Source organism: Trachinotus anak, unplaced genomic scaffold, assembly GCF_046630095.1.
Source record: "Trachinotus anak isolate AG129_WGS33_773 ecotype Australia unplaced genomic scaffold, CSIRO_AGI_Tana_v1 ptg000023l, whole genome shotgun sequence".
NCBI lineage: Eukaryota > Metazoa > Chordata > Actinopteri > Carangiformes > Carangidae > Trachinotus > Trachinotus anak.
Window position 1 is genome coordinate 9,925,600 of NW_027273874.1, and position 17,113 is coordinate 9,942,712.

The 17,113-nt window shown below is 41.7% G+C and overlaps 1 protein-coding gene and 2 long non-coding RNA genes across 3 annotated transcripts; 1 reads left to right on the plus strand and 2 right to left on the minus strand.

The window, feature by feature from the left end:
- The first annotated feature begins 3,439 nt into the window (after positions 1–3,439).
- On the plus strand, positions 3,440–14,362 carry LOC139606855 (cysteinyl leukotriene receptor 2-like). The gene is made up of 5 exons (XM_071459246.1): positions 3,440–3,761; positions 7,340–7,532; positions 9,442–9,609; positions 9,815–9,982; positions 10,113–14,362. Exons 1-5 carry the CDS (start codon positions 3,755–3,757, stop codon positions 10,633–10,635), a joined length of 1,059 nt encoding a protein of 352 aa, XP_071315347.1. The 5' UTR covers positions 3,440–3,754; the 3' UTR covers positions 10,636–14,362.
- Positions 4,087–9,434, minus strand: LOC139606874 (uncharacterized). The gene is made up of 3 exons (XR_011684709.1): positions 7,785–9,434; positions 7,459–7,597; positions 4,087–6,324 (listed from the first exon to the last, which is right to left on the minus strand). It is a non-coding gene; the product is annotated as an uncharacterized lncRNA (long non-coding RNA).
- Positions 14,363–15,183: 821 nt separating the features above from the next.
- Positions 15,184–16,999, minus strand: LOC139606877 (uncharacterized). The gene is made up of 2 exons (XR_011684712.1): positions 16,865–16,999; positions 15,184–16,546 (listed from the first exon to the last, which is right to left on the minus strand). It is a non-coding gene; the product is annotated as an uncharacterized lncRNA (long non-coding RNA).
- Positions 17,000–17,113: the final 114 nt, after the last annotated feature.

Below are 17,113 nucleotides of genomic sequence, written 5' to 3' on the forward strand. Positions count from 1 at the left end.
CAGGAAACAGCTCACGCTCACACACGATGCAGCTACTGTTGTGTAAAATCAGCTGAATGTCTCCTGTGTGTTATGTGAAGCCTGTATGACAAAATTAAACAGATATACACAGTAGTAGAGACAGCAGTGCTGTCAGTGTGAGTCATTACAATGATGCATGTGTGTAAAGGACTGGAGGCAGATCTCTAACAGCTTCATCTACTTTAACCATAAAACTGGTAGTTTGGAGAGAGAGAGAGGGGTTCAGGCCGAGCTCGGGTTATTTCTGCCTCCAGCAGCTCTGACTGAAGGGAAGATTTCAGTTTAAAGCTTCTGTAATCCGTCGTCACTGCCACTAGATGTCGCACTAGACCACCAGCATCTCAGACCAGAGCAGATGCTTCGTCAAACAATGCTCAGGACGCCATGACTCCACGATACCGTTACCTTTACCTTTGTTTACTGCTGCGTTATTGTTTTCACAACCTTTAACCTACATGAAGAAATGTCACCAAAGCTGCATTTTTTAATGGTTCGACTAAAATGTGCATTAAGGAGACGATGAATCGATTAGTTGATCTTCAGAAAATGAACCTGCAAGTCTTCTGAAAACAGATCAATGATTTAAGTCACTTTTCAAATATGAGAATTTTCTGCTTTTCCTCTTTGTCTTAATATTATATTAAATAAATTAATATTCTTAAATTCATTCACAATGAATGAAATGTAGATCAGTTGATGAATGAAATGAAAATACGGATTTGACTGAAGTCTGTCGAGTCTCTCCGGTGTAACGAGCTCGTCTGTGGGTTCGACTTCATCTATGAAGTTTAGTTTTTAGTGAACTGTTGAGTAACATGTGGACCTCCGTGACCCTGCAGGCCAACAGCGGCCGGATGCTCTTCAAGAACGCCATCAAGTTCCAGAGCAGCTCTGACATCATCACTCGCCAAGACCAATTCTACATCGACTTCTCCTGCTTGTACAACCAGGACCAGGACATCAGGACCATGCCCTCCAGGATCAGAGACAGGTGTGTGGTGGCTGGTGACACTTGTTTGAACTGGTTGTGAGGGTTGTGAGTCTAAGACAGCTGAGGTGTGTGTCCGTACTCTGCAGCTCTGTGATCCAGCAAATCGTATCAGGAGCCAGAAATTACACTCTGACCATGAAGGTCTACACCGACGCCGGCCACACACGAGCTGTGGCACCGAGCACAATCCAGCTGAACCAGAGGATCTGGGTGGAGCTGGATACTGACGGACTGGAAGGCGGCTTGGTCAACGTGGTGACTGACTCCTGCTGGGCAACCAACCAGCAGTTGCCCAATGGGAGTCTGAGCTACGACCTGATCATGAACAGGTGAGACACCTACAGCTTGCTGCTGTTCCGACTGCTTTTTGATTGGACGTATGGATCCTTGAAACAAGTGTGTTTTCCTGTTTGTGAGCAGCTGCACAAACCCTGCTGACCAGACGGTGAAGGTGCAGCGAAACGGTGACGTCTACCTGCACTGCAAACTCCACCTGTGTCTCAAACAGAATAATAGCTGCGCCCCGGTACACCTCTCCACTCCACTCATGAAACCAGCTTCACTGGCCTAGTGGTTAACAGACATGCACATACACATTCAGTGATCAAAACTTCCCAGGGTTGATTCACGTCAGTCACTTCCACTATCGACTTTGGAACAAAATTATTTAAAGCTCTCTCCAGTCTAAAGGCAGATGTCCATGTGTTTGTGATTATAAAGCAGGTCTAGGTTCTATATTAATACTGTGAAAGTATCAAAGCCTCAGTCCACAGAGAAATGCACACAGCCTGTATTCAGAAACTGAGCCTTAAAACCAGCCGTCAGGACTTCTGGAACTTTGTGATGTCACAACAAAGCAGTCACCACTCTCAGCCATGCCCCAAGCCCCGCCCACCTGGACCCACCATCCAACCTTACAGGATTTGGTTTCTCTGAGTGTTTACCTGAAATCTGCTATATTTTTTTATTGGATCCCTCAGAAGACCTGTTGTCACCAGAGCTCCAGAGAGAAGCCTGAGAGAGGAGATGTAAAACTACACTGAGATGGTTTTTGGTTCTTAAAGCCACAGATATATCTTCTGATGGAGATCAACACTTCAGATAAAACACAGTGTAACATACGGGACCTTTAAATCAGTTCTGTTTCAAATCTGAGCTTTAGAGACACTGAAACAGAATCATTACTTCATGTTTATGTTAATGTAACAGCCTCATAAATCAAAAATAATCCACAGACTTTAAATTGTAAAAAATGCAGCAGCAGGATTACCAACAGAAAGTAAGGAAAGAGATCATATTACTCTCCTCTGAAATGCTTTCTGCACTGACTACCAGTTTGTTACAGCATTGATTTTAAGATCTTACTCACTGCATTCAAAACACTTCATGGCCCCACACTACATCTTGGAATTACTGTGTCCTTACAAACCTGTGCACAGCCTGAGGTCCCCATGTTGAGCTGACAGACTTTTTGCTTCAAGACCAGAGTCAATCAGAAGAGAGGATCTGATCCTCGATGATGTAGATGCCCACGATCGCTCCCTGATTGGGTCTTATTAGTCTCGACGTATCCTTCCCTGACACATCACACATGAACCTTTTCCAGAAGAAAACAGCTTCGACTTCCAGTGATGAAACATGGACACGTGTCACTGACGTGTCTTTGTTTGCTGCTGCTGTGCTGTTAAATTCTGCATTTTAACTCTACAGCAGCCTTTGCTGTTCCTCATTCATAGTATTTGTGCAGCTAATCAACCACAGTGTGGACTTATGTCCCAGCTGCAGACCTCAGTCACAGTCACAGGCCTCAACACAAGAAAAAAAAAAAACAATGACAGGAGTTTTAAACATCTTTAATGTTTTCATTTGAAAACAGCTTGGGAACCACATTCTTCTGCAGTAAGCCAGTTTCTGATGTTTCTATCTGGAGGAGCCCCTGCAGAGTTTTACATCACCTGATGTTTTTATCACTCCTGTGACTGTTTTCTTTCTTTTTAGTTTGTTGCATTGTGTCGTTGTGTTATCTTTGTGTGTTTGTGATTGTTTCTTCTTCCTGAACAAGGTTCAATAAATAATCTTTAGGGCTGCATCTAGTGATTATTTTCCCTATCAATAAATCTGCTGATCATTTTTGTTTAGTCCGTGAAACAACAGAAAACAGATCGAGGCCACGGTTATGTCTCTTTGATCTTGTTGGAGATCCAGTTCACTCCAGTGTGAGAATCAGCTGATCCTCACATTTGAGAAGCTGGAACCAGCAACTATTTTAAAAATGGATTCATTTTCAGTCCATCAGCTGATCTATGAATCTTTTCTGAGTAAAGTGAACTTAAATTTCAGTTGGATTTTAAGTGATGTTATCTCCAGCTTTAGTGTTGTGTGTTTCTTTTTGCTTCTCGACAGTATGTTGTTAACTCAAGGCCAAAGACGGCTGAAAAGGTTTTCAGGAAACTTGATGTTGAGGAAAATGTGTGTGAGTAAGTTGTCTGCTCAGATCAATGTTAGAGCTCGTGAAGTGAGAGCAGTCGTTGCATGTATGTTGGCTTTCTGCCCAGTGAAGTGTGTGTGTGTGTGTGTCCGCCTACTTCCGTGGAATTCCTGCCAGGCATCAAACACACCCACAAACACTCTCACAGGAGGATTTGGAGACTGAGCTCCAGCGTTGGACAGAAATAAAAGAGACGGAGGGGAACACACAGAGGGACGGACGCGCGGCTGCTGGAGAGGTGAAGCTGTGACAGGATGAACGGTGAGTGACAACTTTAAAATACAGACTAACAGGCTGAGCTGAGGAGTTGAGGGTTTAAGGACTCAGATTAAGATCCTGGAAAAGTCTTAAATTACATCTTAAACTTCAAGCCCGTACATGGTGATCAGAGTTCAGGTTCAGAAATCCTGTGGTTTCTGGTGATAAATAAACACAGTCATGCAGACTGTTTGCTGATGCACCAGCAGTTGTGTCAAAGCTAAACCTTTCAGGCTCAGTGGAAACCATGTGTCTCATAATTTGGTGACTTCTTCAGATAAGGATTAAGTTTCCTGAATGAAACAGAGAAGAACTGAAGGAAAAAAAAAATCTAATAATAAAAAATCCTCTTTGGGCTGAGAAAATGCTTCTACATCTTAGGTTAAATAAAACCTTTAAAAACCCTTTGGATGATCTGGAAAGTCTGAAAAGTCAGGGAAATCATCAGGACCACAAAGAGACACAAAACTACAAAGAGACAAAACTGACTACAGATTTAAACCAAGAGAAAAATGACAAAACAACAGAAAAGAGACAAAAGGGCCGAAGCTGAAAACAGTGATGTGTTAAACAGTGATGATTTATTGGCTTTCATCTTTCGGTTTTCTAGCGTCTGGTTGTTACTGATGAAAGCTGCTCAGCTCACTGTGCTTGGTTTTTCCCTTCGCCGTCGGTCGCCGAGGTCAGACATTAGAGTAAACTATCCTCCAAGATCAGCAACATCATGGACGCAAATCAGTGGGGAGGTCAAAGGTCACAGTAGTCAGGCCGCGCTGCACTTCAGTGTTTGTATATGTCAAGAAAAATTAATGTGGGAGTTTCACACAAATATTGTTCACAGTCAAAATCCAGAGGATGATCATGTGGTCTTCTCCTCATGTCCTGTTTGGAGGGAAAACTCATTTGCATCTGATAAATACCACTCTCATGTTCGTCCAGCAGCTGATTAGCTTAGCATCAAGAAGGTGAAACAGCTCGGCTGACTCTGGCTGGAGGAAACAAAATCCACCTGCCAGCACCTGATTTGTTAAATCCATACAAATCCGTCATGTCCTGGACTCCTGGTTTTGTGCAGTTGCCAGGCAACCAGGTGAGACTCAAGGAAGTTGCTAATCCCAGCCAAGAAATTGGTTGATACATAACCTGGTTTGAAAAGCACAACTTGTTGTTTCTACTCTCTGGTTTTTGTATGAGTTAAACACACAAGATAAAACCAGCTGTGCAGGGGAAAGGTAGGGCCGCTAAAGAAAGTTAAAAAGACATCAAGTTATTTTAGTACCTGCCATAATAAGGAGCTATAAGAGAGGAGAGATTAAAGAATGTTTGATTAACTAAGACAAAGACAAATGTAAACTGAGAAGATTCAAATACATTTCACAAAACAAAACACAATAGGTTTAAATCAAATTACAAAACATGGAGACCACCATCACCTAGAGACCACCGTGTGATGGGCTCACACCAACTGCAACACCCGTCAACATGTGCGTACTCAGTACTCATTAGTATGAGTACTCATTAATATGAGTACTCACTTTCTGCTGTCAAGTCAGGCTGGGTCGTCCATATTTGTGGTGGGAAGCCAGTGAGGGATCATGTTCTTCTCACTGTGATGCTGCTTGTGATCATTTTTGTCTCTTTGTGGCTGTTTTGTGTCTCTTTGTTTGATTCATGTTGTTATCAGAAACGTTATGAGTCACTTCAAACAGAGGCTCTGATCCAGGGGCCCTTTTACCCTTTGGGCCCCTGAGAGCGAGGGTTTCTGACAGCGCAATGAAACCTCTGGGCCAGTTTACACCCCGGTTTCCTGGACCGAGTCTGGCCTGCATCGTTCCACATGTAGAATTAGCATCTGACAGGCATGTTGTTAGCATCTTGTTACCTACTGTTAGCATTCTAATCAAGAACCATGACACTGTATTTACTCCTTATTCTAAATGTGGGTCATATATTAACAAGCTAATATTAGCTTTGTCTGGTACTTCATGTAGCTACGCCACAGTTACATTGACTAAGTACTGGGTGTGAATAACGAGAACAACTAACTGCTACACAAGAGCTACTTTGTGTGGTGCAACATGTTTTATCTTTTATCCACTAAATAAACACTTCCATCACAACTCGGCTCAATTTGAACTTGTGCAACCAGCTTCAGCTACAATAGTTCAGCGGAATCCCAAGATTAGTTCCTCCATCACCAAATACGTACGAAACAGCTGTTTAAATGATAAGATCAAACAATACAGACAATATGCTCATTATTCACGGGCAACACACAATAAACAAGCAGATTAAAGACGAAACGGGCATAGCTGTGGAACAACACATCATACTGGTCAGTCCTCTATGAGAGTAATGACATGAGGAAAGAAGCTGCTGCTGGTACTTTTGGTATGCAGAGTACTGCAGCACCTGCAGGAGGGGGAGGAGTTGAAAAGGTTGTGTCTAGGGTGTGAGGCCTGTTTCCTGGTTCTTGAAGAATTCGTCTCCTGGAGGGTGGGCAGGAGAGCACCAATGACTCATTAATATTTTCTATTTTTACTGTTCACTGCAGTCAGTTTCTGTCCTGTTGGGGACAGGAATTAAAGGAAAAAATGATTTAAAGTAATTACAGTTTGTTACATAAGATATTATGTTAGAATACACAGAGTACATCATAGACAGTAATTTACATCCCATTAGGTAAGCAGGCAGTTAAACAGCCAAGACACTTTATTCAAATTTTACAGTCCAGGAACAATAGGGCAGTTTCTCAGGTGAACGGCTGGTGTTTACGCCATGAATGCAGCTTTGTTTAAAACGAGCCGACTGGTTTGGTCTGGTTTACATACCACACGCAGGCATCAGTTTCCTGGTCATGTGATCTTGGTCTGTCGTGTGTGATCACATAAAAGTTACAGCTTGTTTATTGTTTACTTTAATGGTTACCATGACAGCATACATACATAAACATACACATCCATCAGACCTAAGCACAGAATGTTACTCACTCAAGAACTGTACTTAAGTATATTTGAATTTAGAGAATAAATGTAATGCAGACCTTGCTTGGGAATCATCACATTTTAAGTTTTCCTCAGTGTCACTGTAACTACAGTGGTAGTTGTCTGTATATTCATGGGTATATTACAAACAGGAACTGCTGATGTTTAATTCAGCTTCCTTTTAATGGGGACAAAGGTAAACAAAGACTAAAGAAACAGGGCTGAAAGGAGATGACAGCACCACCTGTGTATTACAGCAGCACATTGATGAGCTTTCTTTCATGGCTTTTATTTGTTCTGCTTCCAAATAGGCCTGTTCACGCAAAAGTCCATTTTCAAAGCTGATAATCTACTTTAAAATACAAGATTTACATTAGAGGAGGATGAGCCAGTTAACAGAAAAACAGGTCATTGAAAGGTTCCTGGAGAGGGAATGAAAAATGACCCCACATATGCTCCGGATGCACGACATGTTAAACTCCAACCTTCCCTACAGACGAATGTTTGCGTTATGTCTTTATGTTTATTTGTTCGACTCAATGAATTATTTGTTTAAAAATATTCAGTGTAAATATTGTATGTATGTGTATTTTGCAGATCGCCTGCTAACCACTCCCATCGTCATCGGGAACAACACCTCAGTGACCTTGGAGTTGCCCTTGGAATGTTTCCATGGGGATGATGCGTTCAAGTACCGCATCTACACCTTCACCTACCTGCTGGTGTTTCCTGTGGCATTTCTCTGCAACATTGGAGCGCTGGCAGTTTTCTTCCTGCAGATCAGCCGCAGGTCAGAACATGCAAACACGTATCTGTATCTCAGTGAGGTCTCTCCTTGACTTATCAATTTTCAACCTTCAACAACAAACACAGAGACAACGAGGAGGCGAGAGTTGGACTGATCAGTGCTGTAGACATTCACTTCATTGCCAAAACATATGGACACACAAACATTGCATCCATACTGTGTGAGGTTTATCCACCAGATCCAGACAGCAGAGCATTTGTAAAGTGAGATCCAAGGAGATAAGATGTGACTTACCGGTGATACTCCAGTTCATCCCAGATGTGTGGAACGGTGTTGAGTTCAGGGCCCTGCACAGACCAGTCAGATTCATCCTTACCAAACTGGGAAAAGAATTTCTTTACAGAGAGTCTTACATAACATGTTGACAGCAGGAAGGGTTCTCCCTAGACTGATGCCACCTGGTTGGAACAATATTATTTTCTAAAAATAATATAGATAGATATGGTTTCCACATATTTTTGTTAATATAAACATCATATTCTAAAAATGAATGAGGGTCTACTGCTCTACTGGACTGTTATATCTGAACAGCAAATCAATTTGACTTTAACAAGACTGATAGGAGGTGTAACATTTTAATCCTTAAAAAAAAGTTTTTTAAAAATTAATATATGCACAACATTTTTTTAAGACAACTTTGCCATTGTATTATTAAAGAATCTATTCGTAGCATTCGCATTATTAGCTATTTACTTACCAGTCAAGCTTCTGTGTTCTTCACTCGGTCAGAGCTGTCTCCAGCAGTGAAAAGCAACCCTCTTGTTTTGTTTCTAATTTTATCACTTAGCATGCTAACCAGCTAGCCCTGGTTCAGCCCAGACTGTCTCATCCCTTTCTGATACCGAGTCTGCTCTGAAGAAGTACTCCGAGGAAGTACTATAACTTCATTTATTGTAAATGTCACAATGGCTGAAGCTCTTGGCAAGCCTGCTAAGTAAACTGCTGTTAATGCTAACAATGGTTATGTAGCAATAGCAACATAACCCATTGCTACATAACCCATGTTAGCATTAACAGGTGTTCACTCATTAGTCTGGGAACACGTCCGTTGTGTTGTGAGTATTTGCATTGCATCAATGAAGATGTATTTGCATGTGTTTTCTTAAGTTGCAGCGTGTTGAGCCGTCAGGGCCACCGTACATTGCTACTTACAAATAGCTCCTTTAAACTGCCGTCTGTTGCCTACTGTGGGACCTTCGGTTCATTTGCTTACCTCACTGTATACAAAGCTTACTTGTGTTCTATGCAAACACCCTGTTATAACATGATCAACACTGGGATAGGACTTGTAGCTGGTATACTGTGTGTGTGTGTGTGTGTGTGTGTACAGGCGTGCCCTCAACTTGACTCTCGCAGTAGTTAATAAAAACCTGATGAACAATGATCTACACACTGAAATGAAAGAGAAAGTTCACAAACTTTGAGCTGAACCACAGACTTAAGTTTAAGGCCAAGTTGTTTCCAGTTGTAACGTATTTCATTTAAATCCATCTCAGCCCTTCCTCTTACAACTGTCCAACAATTACATCCTCTCTCTATGGACCACCTCCAGATGTGGTCCAGCTGATGCATTCACACCTGACATTAATATGCGTTGTCCTTTTACCAGGTGTAAATGGGATAAATTCTACTGAAATACTTTTTATGTATTTCAAAGCTTCTGTGAGGCGCTGAGACGTGTACTATTTTGTATTTGCTGAGGGAGGTTTGGGGTTTCCTCACCCCCTTCATGGAGTCAATTTGATCACAGCAACATCTAGTGAACATGAGAGGAACTGCAGCTCAACACACCTTCCACGTGTTTCATGACTGTAGCAAACCACTCTGTCTGTTCACCGTTCAAACGTGAAATCAACATGGCTGCACTTTCTTCTTCATGTGTCCCTTCCAGAAACTCCCCCTCCTGCGTGGTCATGATGAACCTCGCAATATCAGATGGCAGCTTCTCCCTCACCCTGCCACTGCGATTGGTGTATTACTTCAGGGATGGAGTGTGGGACTTTCCTGATTGGCTGTGTCGGTTGTGCGTCTACGGCTTCTATGTCAATCTGTACACCAGGTAACACACACACACACACACACACACACACACACACAGTCACATTTCTATCAGCCCTGAAAGGTGGGTAACCTTTTGTCCCTTTTGAGGAAGTTGAGTCCCCATAATGTATGTAAACAAATGCAGGTCAGTCCTCAAAATGATGTTGAGTCCCCACAATGTGAGTAATACAAGAACACACACTCTGATGCTCTTCCTCCTTCAGCATCCTCTTCCTCACTCTACTGAGCATACTCCGTTGGCTTGCCGTGGCCCAGCCCCTACGTCACCGCTCTCTGGCCACGCCCACTCGAAGCTTATTCGTCTGCCTGGGAGTCTGGCTGTTTGTGGGCGTGTCCTCTGTTCCTTTCCTGTCCAATGGGGTGACAAACAGGTGAGACAACATAGACCTAGACTCAAAGATGACTTGCAGTGATGACTGACGAAGGGAATAATGAAATGTTACTTTTGATATGAAGGCTGTGCTTCCTGTATTTGCTTATCTGTTACTTCTTCTCTCTCAGGGCGGGGTTACCTCGTTGCTTCGAGCCGTCTAACTTCTCCTCCTGGGGGCGTATCCTGATCTTAAACTATGTGGGGGTTGCTGTGGGCTTCCTATTTCCTTTCTTCACAATCATCGCTTGCTACAGCAGAATTGTCCAACACCTGACGGCCCGCTCTGGCCTCAACAGCAGCAGCCCGTCCAGCATCGTTCGCCATCGCAACAGACAGCGCTCAGTGCACCTAGTTGCCATGGTAACGGCAACGTTCCTGCTCTGCTTCCTGCCCTATCACGTGATACGATCGCTGCACCTGCATGCCGTCTGTGGCGGCTGGGACTGTGACGTTGTAATGGCGCTGCAGAGGGCAGTGGTGGTGACGCTCTGTCTGGCGGCATCAAACAGCGTGGTCAACCCCCTGCTGTACTACTACTCCACCAGGACATTCAGAGACAAGATGAGGGACGCTCATTCATCTCTTTTGTCCAGCAGGGTGGGGTCCTTCAGGTCCGGACTGGTCCTGATGAGGAGGAGGAACACCACCTGAGACACCTGGAAGTTCAGTCGTTCCCTGAATCCGTACGCTTCGCCTCGCTGTAAAGCTCAGCATGAAGGATCATCAGACTGTGGCGGCAGTTTAATCCTTCATATCAGTGAAAATATTCATTACATTCCTCTCAGTGTTGGAAAAAAATGTAGGAAGCACGAGAATTAAATCACCAGCATCTCTGCAGACAGCGGTGATTCAGGAGGGTCCAAGAGTCGTTCAGGACAACCAGGTGTTGTTGAGGGTCCAGGTGTTGTTGATTAGGATCCAGGTGTGAGTATGGAGGTACATGAATTGAGACTGATGCTACAGACTGATGTCGAGCTCCAGTTTGTCTCAGTTTCCTGTAGAGAAACAGCGCACTCTTCAGGACAAACTGTCAGTCTGTCAGTGTCAAACCAACAATGATCCGTCAAACAATTGTGATGTTCCTGATGTATCTGAACTTCTGAACCTCTGAGCTCCATTGTTTCCAAAAACCACTAAACACACATCAGTGAGCTTCACTGTCACATTCAGTGACACGTTCCTTCATCATCACGAACACACACACTGTGGTTTTCAGTCTCAAATACTCACTACAGCACCAAATGTGGATTAATCCGCCACTGAAAATAGTTAAATACTGGTTAAAAGGTCAATATGAGATTCTGTCAGACAAACACAACACTGACGCATGAGCACAGAGGATATGACATCATTGACAGGTGACCAATGAAACAGAGCATTACCACGATTAAAATCACAGATTTCTCTGTTTGAGAACTGATGGAAACATTTGTGATGATGTGAGATCACAACTCAACAACATTTGGAACAGAGTTCTGGTTGTTTTTAGTCTTTAAATGTGGAACAGTTACAGATTATAACTTTTTTTTTTTTTTTAACTGATTTTTTACATATACATACATACATACATACAAACACAAACTCAATAAACACCGAGGGGATGTATATTATATGCAGTTATATTTGTTTGAAGTGCTTTAAGAGTCCTTTCTCTTTTTTTTTTTTTTTTTTCACAATGACTCATTCATTCATTCATTCATTCCAAATGCCCTCACGAGCATTGCACATTAATATGAGTACTTTACAAGTGAGAGCAACAACAATACTAAAAAGAAAGAGAAAGAACATTCCCTCCTATAATACAAAAAATAAGTAAATAAATAAATAAAAATAATTAAAAATAAAAATATAAATTAGAAGTGACTATAGTCCCGGCATTGCCTGTATTAATAATGACCATCTTTTATCAAATATATCCATTTTCAACTGTAGTCTTGCTGTGATTTTTTCCATGATAAACACATTTTTTACCCTGTCTCTCCATTGCATTATGTTTGGAGGCTGTGGTTTCAACTGTCAGGAATTATACCCAAAATGTAAAGTGCTGGTTCCAGAGGGAAGTTAATGCCCATAATCTGTTTAATTTCCTTTTGAACATTCTTCCAAAAATCCTGTATTTTTGGGCAATCCCAGAATATATGAGTGGAGTCACCCACTGCTCCACACTCCCTCCAACATGAGTCAGTTGTATTGCTGTATTTCGATGTGATGAACGGAGTGTAAAAGTAGCGCATTTTAACTTTCCAATCAAATTCCCTCCATGTTGGACTATTAGTTAGTTTATGTCCCTCTTTAAATGTTTCCTCCCACTCTTCTTCTGATATTATGATATTCGCTTCCAGTTCCCATTTTTCTTTGATATCCAAGTTGTTATCATTGCATTCGTGTTGTAGTGCCTTATAGATTTTTGATATAATCCCTTTTTTTGACTTGTCCTCTGAGAACAACCATATCACTTCCTCTAGTTTGGATGGTGCCTTACAGATGTTTTCCCATTCCTGATGTTTCTGTAGGTAATCTCTTAACTGTAAGAATTTGTAAAAGTCATAAGCTGGTAAGTTAAATTCTTTTTGAAATTGTGTGAATGATTTCATTGTTTGTCCCTGAAACATTTGATCGATATATATTAGTCCCTTGTCAGCCCATCTGTTAAATCCTGAGTCTATGGTAGATGGTACAAAGTCTGGGTTCTTTGCTATTCTAGTAGCCCTGCCTACAGAATTTGACAGTTTCAGCTTCTTTCGCACTGCTGACCAGATTTTCATTGTTCCCTTAATCCATTCGTTACCCATCCTGAGCCTCTTCCGAGCCTTTTCGTTTAAAAATGGGAGTGATTCTAAAAGCGAATTTTGACATGCGTTTTGCTCCATCTCCACCCACACTGAATCTTTCTCTTTAGTGATCCACATAATTAAGGCTCTGAGTTGTGCTGCCCAATAATAATTTCTTAAATTAGGTAAGTTCAACCCTCCCTTTTCTTTTTTGCTGAGAAGCGTCTTATATTTAATTCTTGCTTTTTTATTTTGCCACAAGAATTTCGATATAATTTTATCAAATTTTTTTTAGAAAAGCTCCGGAAATCACAGTAGGCAACGACTGGGACAGCAACAATCTTGGTAGTATATTCATTCTTACTGCTTCTGCTCTTCCCACCAGAGTCAATGGTAAAATCTCCCATCTAGCCAAATCATCCTTTATCTCAGTTATCAGTTTCCCATAGTTAGCTTCAAATAGCTGTGCTGTACTAGGAGTGATAACTATACCCAAGTATCTAAACCCCATCATAGCTATTGATTTGGCTTCATTTGTCAAATACCCTGATATTTCACCATATTCTTTATCTAGTAGAGCTGGTATAGACGTGGAGGGCTCCGTTACATATGTTAATAAATCATCCGCAAATAACAATGTTTTGTGTTCTATGCCCCCTACATCTTTTATTCCTTTTATGCTCTTATTTTGTCTTATTGACTCTGCTAGTGGTTCAATACTTGCTGCAAACAGAAGCGGACTCAGTCAGTCTCCTTGCCTGACTCCTCTTTTGAGGTAGAAAAAGTCTGAACAACAACCATTGACTCTTATCTGTGATTTGGGATTTTTGTAAATAATTTTTACCCAGTCTATAAATGTTGAATGAAACCCAAAAACCTCCAATGTTTGATATAAGAAGTTCCATTTCACATGGTCAAACGCCTTTTGTGCATCTATGCTAAGCAGCATGGTAGGTTGGCGGTTGTTTTTAGCACATGATATAAGATTTAATGTTCTCCTGATATTGTTAGCCCCCTGTCTCCCCGGGATAAACCCTGTTTGATCTGGCTTGATTAATTTAGTTATATGTTGTTGCATTCTCTGTGCTAGTATGCTTGTTAGTAGTTTTAAATCATTACAGAGCAAGCTGACAGGTCTATATCCCTCACACGAAGTCGGATCTTTGCCCTCCTTATGTAGCATGGAAATTATGGCTTCTGACCAAGTATCTGGGCGGTTTCCTGTTGACAAAGCGTAGTTAAAAACTTTACATAGTATAGTAACTTTAATAAATGAAAACATTTAAATCTTCAGGAGGAACCAACAGAGATGAGAGCACCCACGGAGCAGGGAACATAAAGTTGTTTTGGGTTCTTTCATGAGATCTGTGTGTGTGTGGTTGTAAATCTTAGTTTTTTATGAAGTGCAGACGTTTGATGTTTTTCAGTGAAGAATCTTTGTTGACATATTTGTGTATTTGTTAAAATATTCTGATAAGTTTCCGTCACGTAGATCGGAAATATCTTTGTATGAAGATCCCACAGGAAGCAGCCTCTGGTCTGTCCTCTCTCGCTGCATGTTTTTATTTGTTTTTACTGATTCTTTTTTTTAAACAATATTGTCTTCTTCTTGTCTTCTTCTTGTCTTGTTCTTGTAATCTTGAGTGGTTTGTTTAGAAACCAGATGTTGACACAGGAAACCATCGACCTCAACACTTCACAGTAACATAATGTTTAATAGAGCTACATATTGGATCTAAATACATGGAGAAAATATTTGTATTACATTACATTTTTATTAATGTTCTAACCTCTCAAATGAAGGCATACTTTATATTATTACAACTGTGTTTTACTACTTTGTTGTACATTATTTTTATACAGCGCTCTCCACTTAAGGTTGGCGACAGGAGGAGTTAGAGTTATACACAAATACATTAAAGCTCCACACAGTCTAAAGGTAGATGTCCATGTGTTTGTGATTATAAAGCAGGTCTAGGTTCTATATTAATACTGTGAAAGTATCAAAGCCTCAGTCCACAGAGAAATGCACACAGCCTGTATTCAGAAACTGAGCCTTAAAACCAGCCGTCAGGACTTCTGGAACTTTGTGATGTCACAACAAAGCAGTCACCGCCCTCAGCCACGCCCCAAGCCCCGCCCACCTGGACCCACCATCCAACCTTACAGGATTTGGTTTCTCTGAGTGTTTACCTGAAATCTGCTGTATTTTTATCAGTTCACTCAGAAAACAGTCAGCCAATCAGAAGAGAGGCTCAGATCCTCTCCTCTGATTGGCTGACTGACCTGTTGTTACCAGAGCTCCAGAGAGAAGCCTGAGAGAGGAGATGTAAAACTACACTGAGATGGTTTTTGGTTCTTAAAACCACAGATATATCTTCTGATGGAGATCAACACTTCAGATAAAACACAGAAGAAGAGTAAAATATGGAGCTTTAAATAAACATTTATTAATAGTCTGTTATAAACCACTTATTACATATTTATTAAAATGCAAATTAAAATATAAATGCAAAATATGAGGACTCAAAAGTAAATGTCATTAGTCTTTGGTGTGTGCTGTAATGTGCAGTAGTCTCCAGCAGAGGGGGCAGCGCCTCTTTGAACCCTCACACGTTAACATCACTCACAGTGCTGTGAATTGTGAGCTCAACACTTCGGTCTGACCTCTGACCTCCCCTTCGCAGCTGAGCAGACCCCTCCCGTGTTTTCATTACATCACAGGAGGAAGTCCAGTTCCTGGGGGGCACAGTGCGGACTCAGCTTCTCTGTGAGTCAGAAGGAGGTCAAAGGTCAGAGATGGCAACAGTTGTCAAATGTGGACACGAACAGAAACTTATTTTATGGTTTGTTTCTGTGGCTTTTGAAAAAGAAAACACAGCTTTCTTTCTGCCATTGTGTGTGTGTGTGTGTGTGTGTGTGTGTGTGTGTGTGTGTTTCCTGACTTCCAGGTGTTTCCTGACCCCACCCCCCCTTGTTCCACAGACACACACACACACAGGGAGACGCTCGTGTTGTTTGACCAAACACTGACTGAGGTGATGAAAACGTATCAGCGTCACACACAGAGGTGAGAGTATGAAATCGATCAGTTTAGAGGATGAAGTTCGCTGCTGAAACAAAATACACAGAGACGTGTTTATGTTGTTTAGCCTCGCTGACATAAATGGGGTCAACTATATGTGAACAGACTCATTAAAAGTATCCTGAATTATATATTATTATGCTCCTGTTGCAGTGTAGCATGATGTTCAGACAACTATCACTGGAACACTGTGATACTGAAGGAAACTCAAAAACAGGAAGATTCTCAATGAAGTTCTGCTGAGGACTGAGGGTCTTTCTTCTCTTATTTCTAAGTAGATTTGTAGACATTTATTCATCATGGACACATTAATAATCATGTCTTCAGGAAGCGTACGTCAGACTGAATCTAAATATTAGATTGTCATGTCTCTGGGTCCCACAAAAACCTTTGTTTCTGGGAGGTGTGATTATTTAGATGTAATTGTTCAGCCTTTAAAAAATAAATTTTGCTTCAAAATATATTAGAAAACACATAATTATAATTCTGAGGTAAGAAAATGTAAAGACGTAGCGGGGCTTCCACACAGTGAGGCTCAGTTGTCCCAGCTGTTCAACATCAGTAACAACACAGGGGCCACAGCTGGTTCATCATCTGGACCTGCAGGGGGCCGCTCCTTTCACATCTGGCGTTCCGGTTCCGGGGGCGGGGGGGGGGGGGGGCAAAGATCTTCTCTATTTGAGAAGATGACCCACTCCATCAGTGACTGACGATGAATTAAAAAAACAAACAATTCTTACTTGATCTATCTTTTATACGTGAGATGTATTTTTGAAATTGCATAAAATAAATAAATAAATATAAAGAAATTATTATACTTATAATTCTAAATTATATTTTTCAAATTTCAAATTTGATTTCACTGGTAAGTAAACAGCTGCTACTGCTAACGTTAGCGATGTAGTGACAGCAAAACCTACAAATAGCTCCTTTAATTCAGACTTAGAGGAGAAACGACTCCTCTCTGTGAGTCACAGTGGCGGGATTTCACTCACTCAGACACAGTTTGAATCCTCAGTCTCACCTGTAAGGCGGTTGAAGTACGTTATCGTGTGGGTGTAAATGGAAGTAATGGAATAAGAAGGACTCAAGCGTTCGCTGCTTCTGATCTCAGAGATGTGAGTCGGAGTGAGACCTCTGTCCGTGTCCCAGCTCTGAGCGGTGACCCCTCCGGAGCGGGGGGGGCGGGGCGGGGCGGGGCGGGCCCCGGGGCCGACAGGCTCGCTCCCGCTCCTCCGTCACGGGGACGCGCCCGCTGTTACACGCACACACC

Bases quoted from the DNA above. Each gene is read 5' to 3' on its own strand.
- LOC139606855 (XM_071459246.1), top strand. The intron at 7,533-9,441 runs GTCAGAACATGC...TGTCCCTTCCAG, and splicing joins TTCCTGCAGATCAGCCGCAG to AAACTCCCCCTCCTGCGTGG. The intron at 9,983-10,112 runs GTGAGACAACAT...CTTCTCTCTCAG, and splicing joins TCCAATGGGGTGACAAACAG to GGCGGGGTTACCTCGTTGCT.